This window comes from Pyxicephalus adspersus, chromosome 3, assembly GCF_032062135.1.
Source record: "Pyxicephalus adspersus chromosome 3, UCB_Pads_2.0, whole genome shotgun sequence".
Classification (NCBI taxonomy): Eukaryota; Metazoa; Chordata; class Amphibia; order Anura; family Pyxicephalidae; genus Pyxicephalus; species Pyxicephalus adspersus.
Window position 1 is genome coordinate 31,026,154 of NC_092860.1, and position 26,897 is coordinate 31,053,050.

At 35.8% G+C, this 26,897-nt stretch overlaps 1 protein-coding gene across 8 annotated transcripts in view; it reads left to right on the plus strand.

The window, feature by feature from the left end:
• The window catches only part of PRUNE2 (prune homolog 2 with BCH domain), a 125,272-nt gene extending 98,953 nt beyond the window's left edge, over positions 1-26,319 (plus strand). The window contains exons 12-21 of one of the 8 annotated variants that reach the window (XR_011919760.1): positions 2,762-2,938; positions 7,504-7,606; positions 8,676-8,807; positions 9,519-9,605; positions 10,613-10,711; positions 15,253-15,288; positions 16,602-16,637; positions 18,479-18,509; positions 24,560-24,607; positions 25,449-26,319. Coding sequence is in view for 6 of the 8 variants with exons in the window: in XM_072404118.1 (XP_072260219.1) it covers positions 2,762-2,938; positions 7,504-7,606; positions 8,676-8,807; positions 9,519-9,605; positions 10,613-10,711; positions 15,253-15,288; positions 16,602-16,637; positions 17,992-18,038; positions 24,560-24,591 (749 nt within the window). In the remaining 2 variants the exon portion in view is untranslated. Of the gene's footprint in view, positions 1-2,761; positions 2,939-7,503; positions 7,607-8,675; positions 8,808-9,518; positions 9,606-10,612; positions 10,712-15,252; positions 15,289-16,601; positions 16,638-17,991; positions 18,039-18,478; positions 18,510-24,559; positions 24,608-25,448 lie in introns of all 8 variants that reach the window. The other 7 variants (XM_072404118.1, XR_011919761.1, XM_072404117.1 and 4 more) reach the window with 7 other exon arrangements.
• The last annotated feature ends 578 nt before the right edge of the window (positions 26,320-26,897 follow it).

Below are 26,897 nucleotides of genomic sequence, written 5' to 3' on the forward strand. Positions count from 1 at the left end.
GTACCCTGGTTCAGGAAGTATGGGTGTATGTGCTTTGTGCTGCAGTGCCAAGAATTCAGGTAGATTGTTGTATATAGATTTTTTCATGCATTAAGGTTCACTACCAGTTCTCTAAAAATAGATAAGTTGATTAAATGCATTGTGACTGCACACACAAAGACATGCACATTAACATAACACATGTGAATAGGCCCTCCTATATGCATACTTGGTTCAGATCACAATAGCATTGAAACCAAAGAGTCAGCTTCACAGTCAGAAAACTACTAATATTTTCTGTAGAAGGACTGGCAACCCCTTGCTTTTTTCTTTGGGAAGGTTTGTTGTAAATGCATATATTACATGAGATAACAATTTCTTATTAGTCAAATACAATTATCCAGACACATAAATATCTTGTTAATTTATGATTATGAGTGTGTTGTGGAGGTGGTTGTACTGATATCTGTGTGTAATGTTGAGAGCGAAAGTGGTTTGGCCAACATGTTCCACAAAACACAATACCTATAAGGGCCTATGCCACCCAGCTTTGGGCTTGTGTCATTTGCATCAAATGTTTTATTTTTGTGTAGTCTAGAAAACAATAGAGGCTTGACCAGGATGTTCCACAATGCCCATAGGGACCTGTGTTAACAGACATTGGGCTTGCTTCAGTGGCATCCGTTTGGTACATTTGAACTGCAGTTATCCTCCTTTTCACCTGCAGCTAACCTTCTGCAAGACTTTCATGGGATTGCAAAACATTTCTCAGCACATAGAAGCCTGACAACATAGGCCCAGTACTTTCACCTATCTGTGGTATTCTGGTTAATCTCCTAATTTCTGCAGTTGTTTAGCCCTCTGGAAACTCTTGTACAGAGGTTGTTCAACTAAAAGCTTATCAATGTAGGTATCCTTACAAAAGTAAAAATAGAAGGACTCTGGGATAGTCTCACCCGTGGTTTTTTTTATAAACTCTTTAATTAATTATGAAAGAGAATCAGTACAAAAAAAGAACAATGAAACAAAAATTAAATCGTTCAAAATGACAACTACAATCAAAAAATATACACAAAGGAAATTAAATAAATATAGGAAAAATATCCAGGATCAAAAAAATATGCACTAATTCCAATTTCTAGAATTTTTCATTATGAACAGAGGGGAGGGGACTAGAAAAGGAAGGAAGGATAAGTAAGAAGCAAAGTAGGGTTAATATATTGGACAAATAAGCTGGTTAGAAAGGTCACTAAAGAGTCAAGGGATCAGACAATGACATAGGAGTTTTATAGACAGACGAACAGGAGACGAACTAGGAGTTGTTCCAATAAAAGATTGGTGAAATTGGGTTGATATTTCTTTTAGTGCTGATGTCATATATTCGATTTAGCATAATATCAGTATTTCCAGATTTCCATAGAGGAGGAATAGAGGTATTTATTGTGTTGACTAAGTCTCACTTATGTTTAAACTTTTCTCAAAACCTTAGCAATAATTATGTTTTATTATATTTAATTATGTTTAAATTTTTAATTAAAAAAGAGACAATAAAGAGGCTAAAATTACAACTGTCTGATAACAGAAAAGGTTTTTGTTTCAGATTACATGTGACATGTAATCTGAGATGTGCTTAAAACACCACTGCAGGGTAAAAGTGATTTTACAGCTCATTCATTCAGATAAAGTAGCACTTCAAGTTCCTCTGAAAGCTTGATTCTGTTTGTCAAGTCAGCTTTAAAAAGAGGTGTGGTCTGTTGCAGTTTTTAGGAGAAGCAGAATTAAGCTGCGTACACACTTCCAATTTTTATCGTTCAAAATGAACGACGAACGATCGATTGGGCAAAAATCGTTCGTAAAAAAAGTAACCAACGACGCCGACGAACGAGGAAAGTCGTTGGAAATGAACGACTGGACCGGCGGATCGGATTGGACGACGATCGTTGACCATCGTTCGTGTGTACGATCGTTCATTGATCGTCCATGGTCTGAGCATGCGTGATGAACGAACGTTCCTGCGGTGCACGTAACTTCCTGTATCGTTCAAACGCTTGCATCTATTGTGTGTACAATATCTACGAACGATCGTGTCGTTATCTGTATGTACAGGATCGGTGCTATACGATCGTTCGCAGATATCGTGCAGGATCGTTCGTCGTTCGTTTACCAACGATAATAATTGGAAGTGTGTACGTAGCTTTAGGTACATACATCCATGGGTTCACTTTTAGATGAACTTTAAAAGTAGTTCATTAAGGGGATCCCTAATTTTAGTTTAGGCCAAATGAAAATCCCAAATTATATATACAAATATGGGTATTAGGAGTCTCCTTAACTTGTATGCACATTTGTTTTAATTATTTCTGGCAGGGTGTGGAAATGTAGGTGTGCTTACATGATTTTATACTTCGATGACCCATGTTTTACATTTTAAAAAAATAGTAATTAACAGGCTGAAAAACTGGTTTCTCATCAATTTGAAATATTTCCTTATGAAATACGAAAGGTACTGTTAAGTCTAGTTATTAGGAAAAAAATATATGGTTTGATCCATAAAGGAATTTAGGTTTCATTCAAAATTTTACTGCAGCAAAGTAGAATGATAGCCATATTGTCATTTTCCAGCATGGCCATCATGCCAGTGGTTTGTCTTTCTCAGTTTACAGATATCTACTACTTTGTGTATTAGTAGAGGTAGTTTTATTGATAACATCTACTAAATTATGATTATGATAATTTAAAATGTGTTGGTATTTTTTTTCAACCAAAAATTTATTTCATTTAGATGATCGACCAGCACTTGGGCACTCAGTTCAACAAAATTTCGAATCTATTGAGGAGTACACAGCAGAGGAAGAGAGAGCTGATAACAAGCTATGGAGGACCGTCATTATCGGGGAGCAGGAACAAAGAATTAATATGAAAGTTATTGAACCTTACAAAAAAGTAATATCACATGGAGGTATGGAAACTATATGCAAAATATGTTTTGTGTACAGAACATTTAATTGTAGTAAAATAATCAAATGGTACAGTAACAACTCTGTTTACTCTCTAAAACTACACATTATTTTTCTTTTGAGCTGGGCCTAATACTCAAGATTAACTGTCATTTGCTTGATACTTTAAGGTTGCTGGACAGCATGGTACATTTCAAGTTTGGGAGGTGATTGGGTGTTAAAGCAGAATTGCAGTTTAGTATAACATACAGTAAAATTTCTTACTTTTAAAACTTACCTTTGCCCCAAAATATAATGTAATCTGTGTAAAAACACACAACTCTCTCTAATTTACAGCACATTTATTGATGGTTAGGTACTCTCTGGGGTACATACTTTACCCCTAGGCTACGTGCACACGTTGGATCATGAAAGATAGTTTCCAACAACAAATGACTGAAAGATGCATGAACGGGCACTGTACATACAGCATTGTTCTGCTCTATGAAGAGGGGAGGGGAGAGGACGAGCGAGCGGCACCCTGTTGCACTTTCTACCCTTCACTTGTATTACCATTATGTGTCATTCTTGGGTCCGCCAGGACAGATGTCGGATGAGTGCTGTACACACGTCAGGTTCTTGTCTGATACCAGCTCTGCAGCGATAATCGGATGAGAATCATCTGACGTGTCTACATAGCCTATTGGTCGTGTCCAAAACTGGCCCATTTTGGGTTTATACCATTACTCAGCAGTTCACTGACTACACAACCTCTAAGGATCCAGCCTTCTTCCTCTTCACCATAACTCTACTACCTCCAAGGTCCACGGGGGTTCTGTCCTGGTCCATGGTTAACACCACCCTTGTCTGTATACCAACATTCTGAAAGCGATCCAGTCCCCCAACTTTTTTACAAAGTTAATGACATTAAACTGATGGAAGATCTCGCTAGCTGTCTCCATCACATGAATGAAAAAATTTTGTGAAGTGGTTCTACTGATTACAATTTTTTACTATCACCCGAATCCGCACATAATGGACCTCAAACAGTCTCCCTAAATAGGAGTAATTGACCCCCTTCACTTCCCTTAAGTACCTTTCCCACTTTTTTCTGGTCTTTTTTTTCTTCTCCCTGACCTCAACACATTGCTCCCCTGTAGTTTCTTACATGTTTCTCTCCCTATTCCCCACTTTCCAACAACTTATACTACCAACCAATAATCAATACCTCTGCTATATGTACCAGTTCCAGGTTCCAATATATAGTATTCCCAACTGAGTGGTGTTATCTCAGTACTGGTCTCGTTCTCAAAGTCCTGGCTCCCTATCACCCAGTTATTGTTAAAAATGAAGGCATTATTGTTACAGTTATTTATTCTATGTTTTAATGATGTGACTATACTTCTCATTAAAACTAAAGAGTGTATAAAAAAGCACTCAAAGGGTTAAAAATACCTTATAACAGCAGCATAGGTTTAAACAAATGATATTATTTCTATATATATGACATGTGTTCACAGCTAAGTCTGGCTGATTCTAGTAAAGAATCAGAAGATTTCAACAGTACAGTACCCATGTCATTTTGGTAATAGTCACATATGTATGTCAGGGTTTAAATTGCAGACTGGGACAAAAACAGGCATCACAGAGTTTAATAAATGCTGAGGTAGATATCTTCTTGCTCTATGAACAAGTATTAGCAGACATAAGATTATAAAAATATTTTTTTTCAGTAACCAGCTACTAAAACCTACTCAAATTTCATTGAGTTTGTTCTCATCCTTACCATTAATTTAGGCTCTGATGAAGGGGGAATTTTTACATCCCCGAATAGTGTTGGCTTGCTACCCTGACATTTAATTATGAAATCAGTTAATTATGAAATTCAAAACCCCTAACCAGATCCTGTGTGGTCTACATAACTATGTAAACTCTGCTCCATTTTGTAAACATTCTGTTATCTTTGGATCCAGTTTTCAGTTGGATGACTAAATCACTAGGGACTGTGAGCAGTGGTGTTTTAAAGTGTTTCAAAAAAGTTTCAACTCACCTGACATTGTTTAGAGTTGTCCCTGATGACCCTGATGACATTGAGCCCTACAATACGAGGAGCGGGCTTCTGCAGGTCAAGAAACTAGATGACAACAAAGATTTCCTTAATTAGGATTGACTGACAGATATTGCAAAACTTGCTGAACTACCTTCCACCTTTCAACACCTGTTTTAAAGCCCCTTTATTGTTCAAACGAAATATATAATCCACTCCAAGCATTCAGTAGTATCCAGTGCAATTACAGAGAAAACAATATAATCACAAGAATAAAATACATGCCACAACATGTATAGGTATTTGGATTCATCAAACAATTTTAAAAAAAATAGATTTTAACTGAGCAATTACAGGATGGAATCTGTACGTATACCAGTACATACTTCTAATCCATTCATCCAGTGTTAACAATAAGAGGAGTGGCTGTGGATAGAAAGAAAAAAGGAGAGGCAGAGTTCTTATTATTATACAAATATAATGGAGTACCTGAATGACTTAGCAGTGATTACATGCTTGTAGTTTGTATAGCCTTAGTCTCTAGTTTCACTCCTATCTATACAATGCATGTGCATACCTAAAGAGATGATATTTAACGCCACAAAGGGAGTAAAGGATCACATTTTGAGCTCTACATAGGGAGCATTTACAGCTACTATTTCTTACAGAAGGTATATATTACAGTAAATGAATGAAGCTATTCAAAATTTACACTGGCTGTTTTTACTATTTGGAGAATATACACAGTAGATGACATAGATGTAGTGTTTAATTATCTTAAAGCTGAAATCTAGCCTAAATGTCTGTTTTACACAATCTTTCTCCTCCCTAACCACAGTCTATTATTACTATCTTTTTGAAATCATAAAACAATCAAATCTAGGCATGTGTTACCTGTAATGTCAAAACTCACAGTGAATATCTTTGGAAAGTTTTGGAGTAGCGGTGTCTGTGGCAGTTGACAGGGGAGTTGTTCTTTTCGGTCACTGCCCCTGTAGATTGAATGCTCCTTTCTGCTCTGTCAACACTCACATTGGCCAGCTACAAATTGGTATTTAGAATATTCATCAATATTTTGAATATTTTAAAATTCTAACTTTGCTAAAAGGTATTTAACTTAGTGGAGTAGCATTTTTATTATTTCACAAAGTCTTGTAGTCTTGTAATAATTAACATTTTCTGGCCCTGGTCATTTAGCACTGGGAAAGTCCGCTCAGCCAATTCAGAACAGGAGAAATGCTGACTATTAAAAATATTATGTTTTATTCAGTGCTAATTTTATCTAAATTAAAAATCTATCTATTTTGCACCCTCAACTAAAGACACATGAGGCACCACCATCAACCATTATACCAAAGATCATTGTGCAGTAAAAGAATGTAGCTTACTATTAATTAGGACCTAAGTTTAGGAGGATTGGGCATTCCTAAATGCAGATTTCTCCAAGTAATGCTAGATGACTGAAAGAAAGCAAGGAAAATGTCTGGGAGTGGATGGCCATGGACAGCACAGGTCAGGAGAAGAGAGCTTGATGAAGCTTATAGTTCATGAGTCAGGGAATAAAGCAGGATCAGGATTCTTGAAGCACCTTTTTGTGCAGAAGGTAAAGCGTACAAAGAAATAGCTGTATTAGCTTTCATGAAATGGGAGGCTCAAATGTTAGAAAGCTGGGGCTGGAGTTTTTCTTTGAAGCCTGACTAATGCTAAAAGTTACCCTTTGTTTTTCACAGTGTGGGGAAGTGTTAGAACTGGCCTGTCTGGGTGACATAGTGCTAAGTTACTTTCAAATTATTAGGGTTTCCCATCACTATTTTGGAGGTATTATGGTACATCTGTTCTTCATTTTTAATCTTAAATAATCCTAAATAATTTCAATGCTAGAGGCAAACAGGTTTCCTAACTTTCAGGGAGCAGAGAACAAATTCCATTTTCTATTTTTTGATAAATAGGTCACTCTAAAACAGTTTTTCAGAACCAGAGTTTCTCCAGAGGTTGCTAATGGTTCCTTGAACCATGAACAAATTGTGTTAGTTTAGGTCCCTCCAGTGATCTTTTTGGCTGTCTGTAAGGCTTCCTACTGGCCAGCAATCAGAGTGATTCTTCCCCCTTATCACCACACTAATGTACTGTGAGTTGTGTATATAATAATTATAGAAAGGGGTTCCCTGAAGACCTGCACAGTTTTTTAAGGGTTTCACTATGGTAAAAAGGTCAATAAATACGGATTTAAACTGTATTTAAAGTAGAACTAAAGTAGAACTGAAGGTTGGATAAAACAAAAAAAAAATTGTTTTTTAAGTGACATTAATGCAAAAAATACAATTCTAGTAGCCAGTTTACAAATAGTATGGTATTGTTATATTTTCTTAAAAAAAACTTACAACAACCATTAAGTAAGTGTTAATAGTACAGCAGATTAATACATTGATATTGATTGCTTTAAAGTTACAGTTTAAGTAACAAATTTTTTTATGTTATATGGTATTGCTGTTATTTTTATTTATTTTAATATTTTATAATGAAGTTGTGTTTTCCTGGCAGGTTACTACGGAGAGGGTGTAAATGCCATCATTGTGTTTGCTGCTTGTTTCCTGCCGGACAGCAGTCACGCTGACTACAATTATGTCATGGAAAACCTTTTCCTGTGAGTCTGCTACATTTTGGCTTACTCTTTATAAAAACATATGCTTCAGTGTTTCTGGATAAAGCATACCCTTTTTCTGCAAAAGAAAAGGCAAAAAGCCTGGCAAAAAGAGTTTATTCCGGTACCAGTAATCTGTCTTCTTGTAATAAAGTTTATTGCTTAGCATAAAAAAACTCAGGAGGTCCCTTATGTCCCTTACATAGTTACAGTGTCATATACAATGCCTAGAGATACAAAATATCAAATGCAATTTTGAATAAACTATTTGAACCAAGGTAAAGCAGCAGAGTTTTCTTGTATGCAGTATGCATTATTAAATACTTTTAGGCCTCTTTCATACATGTAATGTCAGTTAGCCACTTTTAGGGGCATAACAAAGTGCTATTCCAGAGAACGAAAACCAACTGTGTGGCCAAACGCAAGTGTTGGTTTCTGGAACTGTGTTGCAGTCCACCACAATGACATGCACAAAATGGTTTCCAACCACCATTTAGTTAAATGATTTGCCCTACTTGCCTTGATTTTTTGTTTTTAATATATATATATATATATATATATATATATATATATTTATATATTTCTACTTGCCTTGATTTTTTGTTTTTAATATATATATATATATATATATATATATATATATATTTATATATTTATTAATATATATATATATATATATTAGCCAGCCGCACTGGCTCTAACCACATATCACAGAAAAAAATAGGTTAATGTGAGGATGTTTTAATTTTTTAACAATATAGATCCCTCATTATCCCTAACAATACAGTGAACAATTTGGTGGGAGATTCAGAATCAGTTAAAATAAATCAGTCCTTATGCCTCCTATTACCCTCCGCCTACTTCCAGTTTCATTCCCATTTCCCTCCACAAATTGTTAACTCTTTTGGATAGTTATACTTTTTGCAATTTTTTTTGCTAACCATCAACCCCTCACAGGCTGTTGACATTGACATTAGAGTATAAAGATATATATAGATATAGATATATAGATATACACCATGAGATATATTGCATTAGGAGACCTTGTAAAGTGTGATCTTTGTCTTCTCAGATATGTAATAAGTACACTGGAACTCATGGTAGCAGAGGACTATATGATAGTCTATCTAAATGGAGCCACTCCTCGAAGAAAGATGCCAGGCTTAGGATGGATGAAGAAATGTTACCAAATGATAGACAGGCGGTAAGGGATCATCTGGAGTTCATGGTTTCTGTATATTTTATGCCGTGCCACTGTTGTAGCAAACTGAAAGTCAGTCACTTGTCATATCATCAAGCGGTCAAAGTTTATCCTGAGTTGAATTTTAGGGTAGAAACTTGTAATATAATTAGTGATAATTAGAGACCAGCTGCTTTTTGTATGGAGGGATTAAAACCCCCACATTTCACTGTCTGTGTCCTGTTAAGATTTCCCATCATAACCTGGGGATGCAACAGAAAGGGAGAGAGAATCTCTACAAAAAAAAAATCCTACTAGTCAGCACCATAATAGTTACCCCAAATGGAAGGTTTAATCTTGCCTCTGTTCTGGTGACATACATTTATTTTTTTTTACATTTTTCCCATCACCGTCTTTCTGTTCCAGTTAAAATAGTCACCAGGACAAATAGAGGGTATACCAGAAGGTTATATCCCTCCACAAAAACATTTTGGCTATACATACACATTTAAAACATAGGTATTAACACACCTAAGCACCTTCGTCGCTTGAAAACCAAAGTAGTTAACTAAATCTAAAAAAAAGAAACAAAATTGGAGGATTTCCTCATTTTTCCACCAGTAATATTTTTGTTTATCTGGCTTTAAAATAAAAGGTATTTTAGCAGTGTGATGTTGCTATAATTCTTTTTAATGTTTTAATGTATTGTGTGTTTAACTTTTTATATCATTACAGGCTAAGGAAGAACCTTAAATCATTCATTATTGTTCATCCATCGTGGTTCATTAGAACTATATTAGCTGTGACACGACCTTTCATAAGGTAGATGTGAACAATTAATAACAAAATAATTATGTATCTTAATGTTACAAATTTGAAAGTGTTATGTGTATTGATCCATATAAATGATATATATATGTCGCCTGAGACAATCATTTGTGATTGCCTTGGGTGAAAATCTAGAATCAATACAGGTGTCCCACGACTTCTCCTAATCTCACTAATAAGGAGTACAAATCAGAGCTTCTGCTCTACCCCTATCCATACTCTTAGGCCTTGTCAGACAGTGGGGTCCTTGTATGTTCATGTTCAAAGTGTTTGACTGCATGTTCCACAAACCTAGAGTTACCCGATATACAAACCACAGTTCAATTAAAAATTAAGCCCAGCTCTTTTTGTATATACTCATATGTACCCTACATATATGTCATTACTATCAACCTTATATTCAGTGCAAAACCAGTGTTGGCTAATTAAAAGTTAAATAATCCAATACTTGCTTTCATTGTTGTGCTGGGCAATATAAAGGCCCTAATTTATGAAAGCTCTCCAAGGCTGGAGAGAATACACTTTCAAAGTGAACTGGGTGATCCAGAAAACATGGAATGGATTTTTAAAAACAAATAGCAAACGTTTTTAATCCTGGACCAGATCCATTCCAGGTTTGCTGGATCACCCAGCTTCACTGATGAAAGTGTATTCTCTCCAGCCTTGGAGAGCTTTCATAAATCAGGGTCAAAGTGTCAGAACATGGACCACAGCACACTTGTGCCAAACCACCTCAGTGCTATTGTTTTTTGCACTGACCATACCCTACAATTAGCTTTTTAATGGATGGCAATCCTGCTTTTTCTAAACACTTCTGTGTGCTCATTCCATAATTAGCCATTCTTAGTATTTTACATAGGTGGAAAAAAAACAGTTAGTCATTAGGGAAAAAGTAACATTTAATGGTAATCTAAAGGCACCAATAAACAAGATTTGTAGTAATTATTATTAGTGGAACACACAGTAATAGTTTTTCATTATGTCAATATCTTGTTTTTCAGTTCTAAGTTTAGCAGCAAGATAAAATATGTATCCAGTTTAGCCGAGTTACGAGAACTTATTCCAATGGACTATGTGCAGATTCCAGAAAGTATTATCAAGTAAGTTAATAACATGGTTTATGATTATTTTTCAGGAGCTCAGGCTTGTAGTATTGATGGCCCAGCTTTCTATAATGTAATGTGTACATTCTTGTTAGACATATTGATATTTAGAGTATATATATATATACGGTTTGAACTTTTAAAGTGATGCATTTGATGGGGGCATTGCTATCCACAATTGGGCTAGGTAAGACTGTAATTTATTTTTTGTTGGGCAACACTGAACACTTTGAAAGTTCTTGCTATCATTCAAAAAGTTTTTTTTCACATTGTTTTACATTCCCCAGAAAAAAACTAATTATTTTTCACTGTTTGTGCACTGCTGACTAATGTGGGTAAAATAGCACTGTCCCAGTGGCATGGCATTGTATTCATATATAAATATAGATCTCTGACCTTTATAATTGGTGAAAGATTTTTTTTACATTCTAATAGATATATATGATATCACATATATGTTAGAAATAGGTTAGGGGAAATGATTGACAGAGAGACCCGCCAGGAAACAAGCTATAAGACCTCATTTGCTAATGTGTATGACCAAGTTTAAAAAATAAAGTGTATATGAATAGATGGTTTTATAGGTTTAGATATAAATGAAAGGAAATCATCCTCTGTATTTGTTCTGGTTACTACTGTCATCAAAACATAAAGGGACAGGAAATGAAATTGCAGTCTTCCTGGTGCACTGTAATTAGAAGCATTTTTCTCCTATCTGTGCATCAGAGCGTGTAGGTCCAGCACACTAGAGGCTTAGCATTGATAATAAAAGAAGTGAGTTTAACCTTTTCAGTTACTTGTTTAAAAAAGTGACTAGAAGTAATATTCGTGAGGCAAATTTCTAGGAACAGAGGGTAAATATTGACTGTATTTCTACTTTATTCTCTAGACCCACCAGATTGTTTTTTATCTCTCCTGCAATACAATTATTGGAGAAGTGTGTGTGTGTCCATCAATAGCCCTTGTGACTTGCTAATATGTTGCCACACATATCCTATTTCTTTTTAATTTCCTACTTCCTGAGCCTTGATATACTAAAAATATACTTGCAATTTCATCCAGCATAAAAATAGCAATATGCTGTAAATGCCTGTAACAATTCACATCAAGAATTTAAACATATATTATGTTTTTTTTTCTGTATTATATGTTGCATGCAGCCAGTTAGATGCCAGATACACAGGCAGTGTACATTACCAGTGCAAAAAGAAACTATATTTTTACCAATACTGTTTCCCCTCAGGAAAATGGCTGCCTTTGCTATTTGTGTTCTTGACAGGTTTACCTTAAATACATTTGTAGTCAGTAGCTATACAACTTAGACAGGTAACAGTGCTTTAGTGAATTGTTACCATAGTTTATAATCTGAATTTCACACAAAATAGTATCTTGCTTTTTACATATTAGTGAATGCCTGCAGCGAGTAAATATTATTAGAAAATGCAAATACTGTGCTAAGAGGCATTGACAGTAAGTCAGATTTCAGCTCACGTTGGCACAGCTGCACATTAGAAATCATCTATTTTTCAGCACTACAGCTTTTAGTTTCTAGCCTGAAGCTGTACTGGACACACAGAGCAGATACAATTCATCTTTACATTATTGGGTTAGTATTGTATACAATTATATGAAAAATCCGGTCTCCTAAAAGTTTTGCAATCCTAGATACCATTGAAACTGTAGCCTATAACAGTGGTAAAGTTCCTAAGTGGTAAAGCAGGTTCCTAGACTCTTGTATTATTACTATATAATACTTTTACAAGAAAATATTTTCTTGTAAAAACATGGTATTTTAGTCTAAAACTCAGTCAAACTGGTTCACCGGCTCAGTCATATTTAACAATTCAATATAGATGTTGGTGCAAACTAACCTCACAGGTCCACCCATAGATCTTTAAAAAAAATTTTTGTTTTTCATTTTCTTTTCTATTTATTTGAATGTAATATAATGCATGTTTTTTTTATTTTTGAAAATACAAGTGATGTCTTTTTACAGAAGTAAAAGCCACCGTATGTGTTTAGTTAAATAGAATAAAGCCCCACCCCAGTGACATCCAATCATTAGGTGCTTTTTTATTTCAAAATCAGCAACATGCACCAATAGTAATGCCAGTACTTTATTAGTAAGAGAAAGTTGGGAGCCAATTTAAGTGGACCGAGTATGTCAATAGGCATTTTCTTTTACAGGTGTTTTACATTTTGGAAAAAGAGAAATAGTTATTTGCCACACCATGGATTACAGAAAATGTTCAGATCCCATCAGAATTCTGTTCCATTGACCTGGAGTGTTATCTGCTTAGCTCTTGGGTGATTAAAGCTGAACTCTCCTGTGCTTAAAGCCATTAGTCTTAGTTTCTTGCACACTGTGGGCCAGATTTACTAAAGTTCTCCAAGGCTGGAGAGCAAACACTTTCATCAGTGAAGCTGGGTGATCTAGCAAACCAAGAATGGGTCCAGGATTCAAAGCATTTGCTAGCAAATAGCAAATGAAGAAATCCATTCCAGGTTTCTCTAGTTCACCCAGCTTCAATGATGAAAGTGTATCCTCTCCAGCCTTGGAGAGCTTTTATAAATCAGGCCCTGTGACTTCCATACAAGTATTAGAAGTGGCAGCAGCAGATATATTGAGTCCAAATTATTTTAGTCCATCTCATAGGACTAACAGGATTATCACGCACTCCACCCCATCCTTGTTCTGACCCTCCTCTTTTAGCTATTTGTCTTCTGTCCTGTGGGTCATTTAGTCTACGCTTCATGTGTGGGTCTTTCCTAATGTGATCTGCATGTAAACGCATCCAGTCCAGGAATATGCGGATACTGTTTAGCTCAGCAGACTCATGACATCGTTCATCTTTCTACCATGTCAGATTGAATAACGACCTATTGGTAATAACCTGATGAAGAATTTTAAGATCTAAGTTGGCCATACACATCACAGTCTGATTGTACATTCCATGTGTAGCCTACTTTAGAGGTATAAGAAATGTTTAACGATTGGGCCTATCTAAGCATTTTCTAAACTTGATTTGCATACTTTTTGACAGATCTTTTCACTATTTAATTGTTGGTGAATTGTGGTATCAAATGGTGAACAGTATAGTCATTTCAAGAAGCATTTGATATCATAACTCCCTGTGGAACTGTCTGGTTGTTGCTTTGAAGTTCTTTTCATAAAACTTTAGTGTTGTGTTGGTAGGCAGTGGCCAGATGCATTTATTAAAAGTAAAAAACAATAATTGAAAACCTAAAGAAGCTGTGTAACTTGTAATTGTATGTTGTTTTCTGTTTGTTGGAGCATGTGATAGAATTCACAATCCCTCTTTGTAGGTAATGTATTTATATATAGGTAATAGATTTTTCATGGTCATGATGTAAATCATTACATCATTAAAATCTCAAAGGAATATCTGTCAGGCAAACTAGTGACAATATTTGACACTCCTCTATTAAAATCAAGCAGACAATTGTTTGGCAAAGTATGCACAACAGTTTTTTACATGTTTGCACATCTGATACTGCAAATATATGAGACAGTTGAGACTTGAGACTTTGAGGTTTGTACAGGATCACAAGAGATTTACCACAATACACACTTTTTACTTAGAACACATGTGTGAGGTGATCCAGCAGCAGTCTCCCTGCTTGTGTTTAGCATTGCCTTGCTGGTCAAGACTGATAATTTTCCCCTTTAAAGCCTAGCTAAGGCTAGGTACACACGTTAGATGATTCTCGTCTGATAATTGCCTCAGGGCTTATATCGGACGAGAATCTGGTATGTGTACAGCGTTCATCGTCCAAACAACCATCCTGGCGAATCCATGGACGAGCAACGATCCTAATGAAAGAGAAGGAGAGAGAGTACAGCAAGGTGCCGCTCCGTCATTCCCCCCTCTCCATAGAGCAGAATGGTGCTGTATGTACAGCGCTCGTTCATGCCTCGTGCAGTCGTTTGTGCAGTCAGCTGTCAGCATGTGACACCCAAAGTAGAAAGCACAAAGGATGCCAGACAATACATTACAGTAGAAATCTTGAGTCCAGATTAAGAGGTGGGACAGGAACATAAAGTGACAAGGGGTTTTGTATGATTAGCTATACAACTACAAAACTGGCCCTTTAGAATTTGACAAGTTATACTAATCAATGTGATTACAAAAAAAATGCTTTGTTCAGTTTTGGCTTTAGTTGAGTATTGCTACACTGCTGTTACTGACTGCCCCTGTACAGTATCTCCAGACCAAAAACACATAAATGAGAACCTGTAAAGCTGTGCGCATAGTAACCTACGGTGACATTTTGGCTTTTGGGGCAGAACACTATGGGCAATCTGGACATAATGGTAATGGACTCAAGTTGTAGTCTTTTCATATGGTATTAAAAATTCTTTGACATACTACTGATTATTTCATACCTAAAGAATGCAAAAACCAGCTACAACTGAATCTATTGCAGACCCAACAAGCTTCAAGTGTTTATTTTTTTGGTTCATTTCTTTACAACATTTCACTCATGCTCCCACTCAATCACTTTTCTTTTGAAAGGTATGAAGAATCAAGGTGTTTTCCAAGAAATGTAAGGTAAATTAAATAACAGTAGCCCTCAATGCTCAGCTAACACTAACTGGGTAATGCTAACTTTTTTTAAGTTTTGCTTTCATTTGTTGATGTATGCGTGCATGACTTTTACGGAAGAACTACCTATATGGGCTGTTGAGCTAAGATAAGCTTTATAAAAACACTGATAAGGAATAAACACAATAAAACCTGACTTCCCAGTGCTTGCAACTTCTGCTTTTAAGATAATAGGAAATAGTTTCCTATGCTGAAAGCATGTTTTACCATTACCTTTTTTTTCTTGCCTGTTCCCCTTATGCTTGTTCTAGCCCACAGCTAATGAGCTCAGCAAAGCTGAATGAGTGGGTATAAAATCTGGGATAAATAATATTTTCTTAAGAAAAAAAGAGAGCGCTTTGAATGACTCCAACACATAGTAGAACAGCTGTGCCAAGCAAGTTCAATGTAATAAGTGAGAGCAGTCAGGCTGCTGTAAAGCCAAGCCCACTCCCATCACCTGTATGCTAATAATTTCGGAGGCCCCACTCAGTATTCCGCACAGCAGTTATCAGAAGTCCCTTTGTACATAAAGTTGTGTAGGGACTTATATGATATTTTGAGACCTTTGAGATTTTTCATTTGGTTTCCACCTTTAAAAGTTACAATCATTACTGACCCTTTGCAGCCAGGAGGAAGAATAGTTTTTTCAGTTTTCATTTGACTTAAATTTATAACACCAATGTAATCCCACTAACCTATTCTTTGTAAAACCTTAAGCAAGAATCTCAAATAGCAGACAGTTAAATATCAAACTTGTTTGGGTTTTTTTAATAATAATTCTAAAGGCAATCCCCTTGCCTGTGTGCTGTACTGCAGCAGATAAAAACTAGGTTTATACACACCATTTCATATTTGTGCATATATTACATCGATCTCACAAAGTCCTCCCCTTTTTGTCTGTCCACAGTTCATTTTCGTCATGTCTGTCCTGAGTCTGTATAGTACAGAGAGATCCCAGAACCCTTTATGTGTTCCCACAGTTTGCCCATTTCTGTCATGTCTGTTCTGCAGTCTGTGACACTAAGTGACCTAGAACCCAGATGGATAGTGGGAGTGACGGACAAGACAGCAAACACATTTAATTTGGTGTCACACTTTTTCAAGCCTACACTTCTAAATTATCAGCATGATGTAAATGTAAAACTAACACAGTAAAACTTTAAAAACAGAAACATATACCCTCAATGCTGCCATGGCTTTGCTTTGCTTGGCGTTTTTCTTATGTTATGCTTGCTTCTTTCCCTTTTTTTTTCATCAATGAATGATTACTAACACAGACTGGATGAAGAACTGACAGAAAGTGAAGCAGCCAAGTAAGAGAATGTCTTCTGCCAATGTATATTTTATAATATGTACATTTGTGTTGTCTTATGAATTGTATAAAATTAATATAAATGTAATAATATGTATTTGTATGAAAACTTGTGCAAATGAAATTGGGATGTAAATAGCTGTTAGTTTGTATCCTAATTCTGCATCAGTTTAAAAAAAACAATCTTTCCATTGGGCCTCATCACATTGCTGACCGGCATTACCTTCCCACCTATTGCTGCCTGGCTATGCTCTAATCTGCCATCCTTCTGTCCTGCTGCTCCTCCCGAACTGTGTTGTTTCAGACAACTAAGGTTAGCTATTGCAATTAAAACTTAATTATGTGGGTCATTTTTATCCAATCAACTCCACAACTGAAATTGTTCACGGGCATTACAGCTTAGAACCACTAGATCCTGGGGTGCCAATAACATGGCTTCATTACACTGCATGATTATGCTTAATTTATTGCAGATCCATGCTTGCATGTAAAATATACCAAATCTTAATGATAATGTAGGGGTCCACAGAAAATAATAAAAATATTTTAGGTATCTGACTGAAAAAATAAAAATCAGTGGTTTGACTTAGGATAAATATTGAACATTCTCTCTGGAAATCAGTGGATGTGTCAGCAGATTTTCTGTGATTGGCCAAATAGAGCAGGAACGTGAAAACAACTTCCATGTCAGAAGGGACCAGAAGTACAGCTGGAGCCGTAGTATCAAGCAGGTATAAAACTAATAATGTGACATCCTGACATCATGTACAACTCAGTGGCGGTAATTTTTATTTATACATCCAGTGAGAAAAATAAGTGCCATTGGGAATGACCTTTCTTCACATCCTGTTCCAAAGACCATTCTAAAGTGTGGAGACATTTTACTATTGACACGAAGACAGGTGTTTCATTGGAAAGTTCCCCCCATTTCTGGTACATTTTCCCTAAAAGAATATGAGGGTTACTCAATCATGTGGGGGCACATACAGCAATAAAATCTTACTAAAAATTAGAAAAAGTCTGAATTCTTCTTTAAAAGCAGTGATTGACAGAAACTTTTATTCTGATAGCTAACTGGTAAAGTGTGGGAGGCACATACAGATGAGAATAAGTACCTACTGTTTATTCTAAGAAGCAGATGGACGTTGGCATTTAAGAGTATAGGCTGGAGTATATATGTGGGTTTTCTACTTTAAAGTAATGCTGTCACAATACAATAATGCTGTCACAATGTCAAATGCCTTTGTTGGCCTAAACAAAATTCTACTTTCATACCTGTATCTGGTTTTAGCACTTTTGTTTAACCTACACAAGACCAGTATGCTGTAAATGAGTCAAAATTCTTTACTTTCAAGGCATTTCCAAAACCTCAGTCAGGGAGCTGGCATTCTACAAAGAAGAGGTCAGCATGACATCCTTCATGATCCTCACGCTAATGTTTTAAGGAATCCCTTTAATTTTTCCCACACGTTTTATGTGTCCTGCATGATGCTGTCCTGATGAGATTAAAAAATCCTACAGCACACAAACTTCAACTTCAACCTGTTAAGCAGCTTCACACTGCACATGACAAAAGTGACAAAATTATTTTCCCTGTAATGGTTAATTGCAGAATTGTTCTTGTCCAAGGGCAACAATAAATAGGCAATAATGCCCATGCACGAGTGCCATGCTTATGTGAAGCCAGCCTTACAGATATGCAAGTAGTTGAAAATGAATCGAACTAGTAATTAATCCAATCGAGAATGAATTTCAGTGTAGGTTAACTGATGCAATCACTTTTATGTATTAGTAATATAATACTGAAAGAGTCTAATGCCATATTTTCTATTTTCCATAAAGCCTGTGTATTTAGAAATATAAGTTGAAAAAGGTAAAAAAAACTTTTACAACTGCATGGCTTTCATTGTGGCTGTCAGTGCCAATAACTAACTGCTTTGCCATCATCAGTAATTCATCTGGCAAATATTAGTGAAGCCTCTAACACAGCCCATGCAGTAACACTCCCTGTTTAGCTGATGACTAGTGCTCTGGCTATACTGTAGTGGTAAATCCTCCACCCTGTTACCAGCCGTTCCAAGTCATTTAATTGTCACTGCGATGCATAGCCATTTTCCAGACATCGTACTCCTGCTGTGTATTATATGATATTTTCCAGTATGACCTCATATGTGTGCTAAAGTGTTGCTACTTAAATTCTCTTGCCTGTGCATCTTTATTCCATTTTGAATATTTAACTTCAGCATGGACATGATAACTACTAGCGTTACAAAAACTTGTTTTAAACATAAAACTTAATGTTTTCAGATCATTTTACTTTTTTGCATTTTCTCTACATGAGACTCATGTTAACGTGTGTTTTACCTCCAGAAAAAAATTATTCCGAACCTCATATAAGTTTGTAGGATTGTAAAGATGTTGAACAGTGCTGAGTAATGGGTACTATTACCAGTAGTTGTGCTGCTAGAATACATATATGGAAGCTACCATATCTTACTGTATAATGGTGCATATATATTTGTAGTTTTTACTACTTGTTAAGTCATTGAACTGAGACAACTAATGGTGTACTGGGTATTACAACACCTAATATGCACACACATGTGAACATTCAGTGTATAATTCTGTATTGTATGCATTGGCCATTTTTTTCTTGAGCCCATAAAAACAGTACATGGAGACATTTAGTTTCCGCTACAACTATTTGAAACAATTATTTCTTTAGAAAACTGCAAAATCCTCAAAGAATACAACAAAAATTCCAAAGATTGGTTACCATTATCTGCTCTTTTAGAATATAGCTGACATTCCTATATTGCTATTGGGAAATTTGAAAAGAAATATCCCCACAATGTGTATAGCTACAGAGGTGATGGAGGGCTTGTTTTAACATGGTATTACAGCTAGTCTAGAATATGTGAATACTTCATTGTGCATAGGAATATTTAAATTTGGCCAAGTATTCATTATTTTTACAAACTGCCTGGAAAATTAAAAAAAAATAATGTTTGAATCTTGTTTCTGCACAATTTTATTTTTTTAAAATGTATGTTTTTTTAATTTTACAATATTTATGTAGTATTAGCAATTAAAATTGTTATAGCAAATAAAGTTAGCATCCAACCACACCATGCAACCATATCATAAGCAACTCAAATCTCGCCTTTTGTCACAATTAAAATTGCACTTAGATGTGAAGAATTTGTACAAAATAAAAAGTAACATTTTGCATGAGGTCTGTCCAGGGACAGACCAATACTGATCATTGTGAGTCTACTGTCATTTATAAAAAAAGCTCCAACAAATCTTATTTTATGCTGACAGGTGTTAAGCAAAATGATTTATTCTGTTGTGTTTAGTTTGACAACCTGAGCTCTTTCCCTACATGTAACTGATAGTTCTTAATATTTTACCTGTTTGTGTCCTATCTTGTGATGTGATATTTCAAGAACAAATTCTTACAACCACAGAACTCATACAGTTAGTGTGCAATCAGCTTGAAATAATTTAGACATTTGTAAAAATCCATGTGAATGCGGATCCTCCCTCTTTTGCATATTTGAACTGTAGTAAACTCAAATTTCCATAAACCACTTAAAGGCAAAAGATTGAATCCAATCTTCTATGTATAGTCAGCCCGCCAAAGCCACACACATTACAGGGTGAGATGTTTATGGTAACCAAATGTAAGTAGTTTGTATCTCCACCCCCTCCCAAAAAGCCACAATGATAGTGTCACTCTGACATCCTTGGGGTTTTCTAGTTATTCCAAAGAGGGAGAATGAAACCAGTGTTTAGCAATTCAGTGACCCAGCATTTGCACAGAACTGGGAATTCTTCAGCAGATTTCTCCCACTGTAGCCTCTGAGTTATAGTTAATTTTTACTCAAAAATGATTATCACCCCTAACGTTTTCTCTTGGCTTTGTCAATACATAGTTTTCTACATAAATAGAATCTAATATCCTCCCTTATGTGGGCATCCTACATGAAAGCCTATCAAGTATTAAACATGGTGATCTAGTTATGGGGAAATAAAAAATAACAGTATTGAGACATTCAAAAAAGCATCATATGTTTTAGTAAGATGTTTATAAATGTGTTTGTATCATGAAAAGAAAAACACAGGGCAGAATTTAGGCTTCAAGACCAAATATGAAATGGCATTTTAATGCAGTAATGGAACAGTGTCACACCTCTGCTTATTGTCATTCTTTCCACTGTAAAATATTCCATTCCATTTCAGCATGTTATTTATATTTATTCTCATGGACATTTGAAGCTTTATTCACTGCAAAGCAACTAGCATCTAGCTATATTTACTCTTCAAAGCTGGAGATGCAGAAAGGCAGGAGATTAAAAACAAACAACCCAAGTTGAATGGTCTCCATAGCTTATAGAACAAGAAAATGATAGCCTATTGTTTTTATTTATTTGCATATGCTTCAGGATCTGGTAAAAGTATGGGGAAAGAAGATAAATAATAATTATTAAAGCAATTCATTTTAGTATTGGGATGTCAAATTTTTAAAGAATCCCTCCCTTTACATCCAACTCTCTGTTTATTTCATTTATTTATGTAAAACATGATAACTAGCCTTCCTCTGAGTATGGGCAGTAGAACTTAAAAAGCAACCAGTCAAGACAAATGTTAGATTAGATTTCTTTATTGTTTTCTTATCTCTTAGCAGCCATTATTATTGATAGTTTTTAATAGATGTCATCTCTCACCAATTTGGTGAGAGATGTCACCAATTTGAACAAAACAGGTAAAGACAACTCCTTGTAGCAGAATCCCTTATGGTGGCATTTTTCCACTGTAATCCCATGGCTGCTTTAAAGACCGTACCTGTGCTTCCCCCTGTGCCAAACACACCAGTGCCAAAGCTGTGCTTAGAACAGTCCCCTTTATCTAACTGTTCACTTCCTTGTCCGGCAACTCCTTTGTCCTCCTCTCCTAGTCCACCAGTACTCGTGCAGTCTTGGCTCATTGGCCCTGATTTAATAAAGTTCTCCAAGGCTGGAGAAAATACACTTTCATCAGTGAAGCTGGGTGATCTAGCAAACTTGGAAGGAATGTAGTCTAGAATTAAAAACATTTGCTAACAAACAGCAAATTACTTTTAGGAAATCCATTCCAGGTTTGCTGGATCACCCAGCTTCACTGATGAAAGTGTATTTTCTCCAGCCTTGGAGAGCTTGAATAAATCAGGCCCACTGTGTTTAAGCCAATTCTATTCTGTCCAATTTGCTCTTCTTGGTGGTGGTGGTGGTGAGTGATACCCTTATTTGGCTTCACATTGCTTGATGCATTTGGTCTAAATGTGGAAGTCTGGAGAGGATATCCAAATACTTGCATCCCCAAGAAACTTTAGAAGCTAGTCTATAGTTTAACCTCCCAGTTACTATGCAGCAATAATTTTAAAGTAAATTAGTCACATGTAATGAAAAAGCATAGCCCCTGATTCATCAATAAAATCCGCGCTTGCTGGAAGCGCGAAAGTACGCGCGGCCATCGATCGCGGTTTACCGCGGTCCGGACTCGAGTGTGCGCGTACACTCGCCTCACTGCCAGCCGGATTCCAGCCTTCATAACAATAAGCAATAGAGGGCGCGAATCTGCCAATTAAGGCGATTAGATTTCAGCTGCGCGATTAAGGAGGATCTGTTAAGCTCCATGGTGAGATCATAGCAATTAATTAGCGCGCACCTGCTCTCTGTTCTGTGCCTTTTAATGCAAGCTCGCCAGTGTAAAGCTGCCGGAGATGCGCGGCTCCGGCCGCGAGCTTTTTCAGTTGCTGAATAGCGCGATGGCGTACGATTTCGGATCGCGAATACGAATGCGCGAGCGATAATCCGATTCTGCTTGATGAATCAGGGGCATAGTGTTAAATGCTACTGTGACATTTCTACTTTTTCTGTTACTATAAAACATCATCTCATGTGCTAATATACAATTTAGATTTTTTAAAATATTTTACATTTATTTTCATGTATTCTTATTAGGATTAGATAAAGAAAGTGAGAAAATATCTGAAGCTATTTCACTTAACTTTTGTAGTTAAAAAGCACTCAATCTTGACTGCCTTCTTCCTTCTGCTTCTTGATGACATCAGCACCCAATCCCATTTTGCACATGTGCAAGTTTGAGTGAAGTGTCCTCCATCTCTCCAATATAAACAATTTGGTGCTGATCCTTTCTAGTTAAGATTAGAGAAAGCAGGTGTAACTGCAGGTGCAAGCACAAAGCTTAGATACAGGCTGCTAAACAGCAAATTGTAGGTATTTTGCATATACTTCCTTACTTAGGGTAATATATTATATACTAGCTGACTACCCGGCATGGGTATTTATTTATTGCAATTTTATATTATACAGGAAAAGGAATCAAATAAAGCTATAGTGTTAAATCAAGGAACATTTTTTACAGGTTTTAAAAGTATAGGTACAATATACAAATAAATTAAAATACAAATAAATTAAACTAACCTAAATTATTGGCATATTTTCCAAAGCTGTTTTAAATTATTTAATAGGGACATTGTGCTCATGAAACATCCTTTGTAACTTTAAGACAATCTGAAATTTTGTTCCTAAGGTATAGGTGCACCTCTGACCATTTTCATTAAAATTTAGTTGTAGAAATTTTGGTGGTTGATCTGGCAACGGAAGTAACGATCCCGCTTTATGGTAAATTTGCCCTTGCACCATGAATGTAAATGGAAATCCAGGCTTTTGAACAATTGATGTGGTGCTGCATGGTGTCATTTGGAAACATGATTTGTATTGTCTGATGTTATAAGTAAAATGCTTTGACTCTGAGGTATTTGCTGATGTGTAATACCAAAGTTCTTGTGGTGGTGTTTCCAGTTGGCAAAGTTTGACTTTCCCTTTTTTGCAGCAAATACCAGGAGACTCAGATTTAAACTTCTTGGCTTGACAGTAACTACAAACCATTTCCATTTTTCCAATGGTAACACTTGCATGCTGCGAGTAGTCTATATGTGGATCATAGTGGAATCCTTCCAATGCTAAGCTAAAATGTTGTAAAGTCTGTGATCGTCTGGCTCTTTCTCCCATTTTGTGTACTCGGGTCTCATGCTGTTGTACTGTCTCTGAAGCTCTAGATGTAGTAGCTCGATGTAGTAGCTCTTTCTCTCATTTCCTGTACTCGAGTCTCATGCTGTTGTACTGTCTCTGAAGCTCTAGATGTAGTAGCTTTCATGCGCAGCGTGGCAAGTCTTCTATTCCTGTCCTCGGGATTTTCTTGTCTACAGGGATTGTTTCTTTTTTTTTTTGCCTTTGATTGCACTCAGCCAATTGCCTTACGTTTTCTTGAAGGCATTATTACAGGCCAGAAATTTGTAAAAGAGCCCCAAAAAAAGTATGTAAGCAAAAGGCACACTGTCACTGAGCAATACATACATACATGCCATACAATATACCTCTGGGAACTGCTCAGGGTACGTGGTCCGTGGCTCTGGCCGGTGCGTCCCCCCAGGGGGGTCCTTCTCCTGACCCCGCTCGGGGATGCAGACCCCCAAAATGTTCTTGCAGACCACCGGTTGGCGACTGCTGGTCTAGAACACTAACTGTTCTTAGCTAGAAAAAACACCCAAGAGATTTGAAACTGCAAAAAATAATCAAATCCTAAATCTGCTAAAATGTCTAGTGTTGCTTGGCTCTGTTGCCAGGCTGTGGACCTTTAAATATTGAAGTATTGTAAACAATAAATGTGCTTTAAAATAAGCCCTTATTTACCTCTGTAGGTGTGGACATTGTCTGATGAATCACGTTGCGTTGAATTTCAAAACCAATAACCAATTTGAAATGAATTCTGCATGTTTGTCTAAACTTTGCATTTTATGTTATTACTCAAATACACAATTCATGTTTTTCCCTGTGTTTTGTTTTATCATATCAGATCTGCGTGTATGCCGACTGAGCCAGAAATGACTTCCCTGGACCAAGAGTAAGATGTCTTATTTAATATTCCAATATTGCAATATACTTTCTTTATTGTTTGTAAACATTTTTATATTCTTTAGAATAATTGAGATCTTATACTAACATATGGAACCCTCATTTATGGATAGGTTTTCTAAGATACCACAATAAATCTGAAAAATGTCCTTTGCTTCAATAATTGCTAAAGCTCATACAAAGCTATTGGATGCTGCTTCTAGTTCACACATGCTAGTAATACAAGCACTTATATGTCCTAACTGAACAGATTGGTTTCCCAGATGCTTACCTGACTTGGTGTTATACTGTCTTGATAGAGTGCACTCTTAATTTTCTAAAATAAAAAAAAAAATATTTTTATATATATATACATTAAAAAAATTATATAACATTCTCAGGTGTTTAAGTGGATTCCCGTACTGAATACCCAATACCAATAGACCAAATACTGCTATACAGCAACTTAAACAATAGTTCACTTAATCAATATGTGTGCTTGACAGGCATCTTTAGCTTCAAGTATCCTTTTTCTGTTGATTCACGTTGTTTTCTTCTCTTGTGGCCATAGCATAGTGTCCACTCGTTAAACTTCAAATGCTGTGTCAGCTGTAAAAAAAAAAGTTTCATAGTTGTTCAGCGGTGTTCAGTATCAAATCATTCCCTTTATTTCAAATATTAGCTGTAAAAATCAGAAACAGAACTCTTGCTTAACAAAACAAAAAAAGGCTAAACGGCTAACCTAATATAACAATACTTGGTCTCCCACAGTAACATACTATTGTCTTAACATCTTGTAATAAATATATGCTTATTAATATATTTTCAATTTCTTCTCTCTTTATTGTAAGGTTTCACAAGAAGACTGAAGATCATTTATAATGTTGTGGAGTGAAGAATATCACTGTAAAATTTGTTCTTCATTTTGTCAATGTAAAGGCTTAACTATCCTATGTATATTATTTTTTTAAATGTTTAATTAAAAAATAGAAAATAGAAAATAAGAAAACTTCTTTAAACCAAGATGGCATCAGTTCATAGGATCAGAATAATGTTTTTTAGATGGAACGGGATGTATTTTCGATAAAAAAAAGACTTTTCAATTAAGACGGTCTGTTCAGACTTCGCTATGGTGAAAGTCATACTAGTACTTGTGGCAACAGTGTAATAAAGGTTAAAGCAGTTTTCCCTTTTGTGGTTGTCAGGCCATTAAAGCAGAAATATTCTGCTATGGTGAAACAAAAAAAGTATAATTACAAGGCTGACACTCTTAGTTCTGGGAAAAGAGACACTTTTTGTGCAACTTGGGAAAGTCTACAAATCCTACAACCTTTAAACTTGTATGAATTATAGCAACAAAAATACCACAATGCACCATAATAAAGTTTGAACCGTCTTTACAATATAATACTCATTTCCTTTCCTCCAAGTTTGATGTGCAAACTAAAAATAACTATTTATTTTGTTATAAGCTAGTAACACCTTGCCTTTAACACAATGTATTTGTGTACATGCAAATACAAGGTATAGCATGCTCATATCTTGAGAATATCAAATACATGTGGACAATTATTGTATGCATCTATTTGTTTTATGTTCGTTCACCAGTAAAAATGGTATCCACTATAAACCACGTACATTTGCCAATTGCATATACAGTACTATATCAGATGTGTCTTATTGTTTGTTTAGGAATAATCCAAATAAACTGTAATTGTAGGATATTGGTGCAGTGGTTATTATATCTAAGTACATATTTTTATCCAGGTTTAGAATTAGTAGAGTATGGACCCATAGCTTCATTTTTGGTCCTACATCTCCAAACCCACAGCACACTTTCACACCTCAATAGTACCTATGTCATGGAGCCCGTCATTTATCAGGTAATCAGGTTTGCAGGAAATACCAGTAATACAGTATATTTTATGAATACCTTACTATATACTATATGCTCTGTTTAATCTTAACTGCACAGAGCAGGTTTGCAAGACAAACCAGATAGGAGCTTTAGGACTAGTGGATACTTAGGAAGCATCTATAACCTCTATACTTCCGCTGTAAACCAGGGAAACATCACAAATAGTCAAAGTTGTTCAAACTTGTACCATACTTAAACAAAAAAATTCTTCTTCTTAGTATTAACAAACTGTATTTAAATAGTGCTATTTTGTATAAAATACTTCAATTCTTATGAAATGCCTTGCCTAAAAAAAAACATTCTGCCTTAATATGGGCCTGATTTATTAAAGCTGTCCAAGACTGGAAAGAATACACTTTCAACAATGAAGCTGGGTGATCCA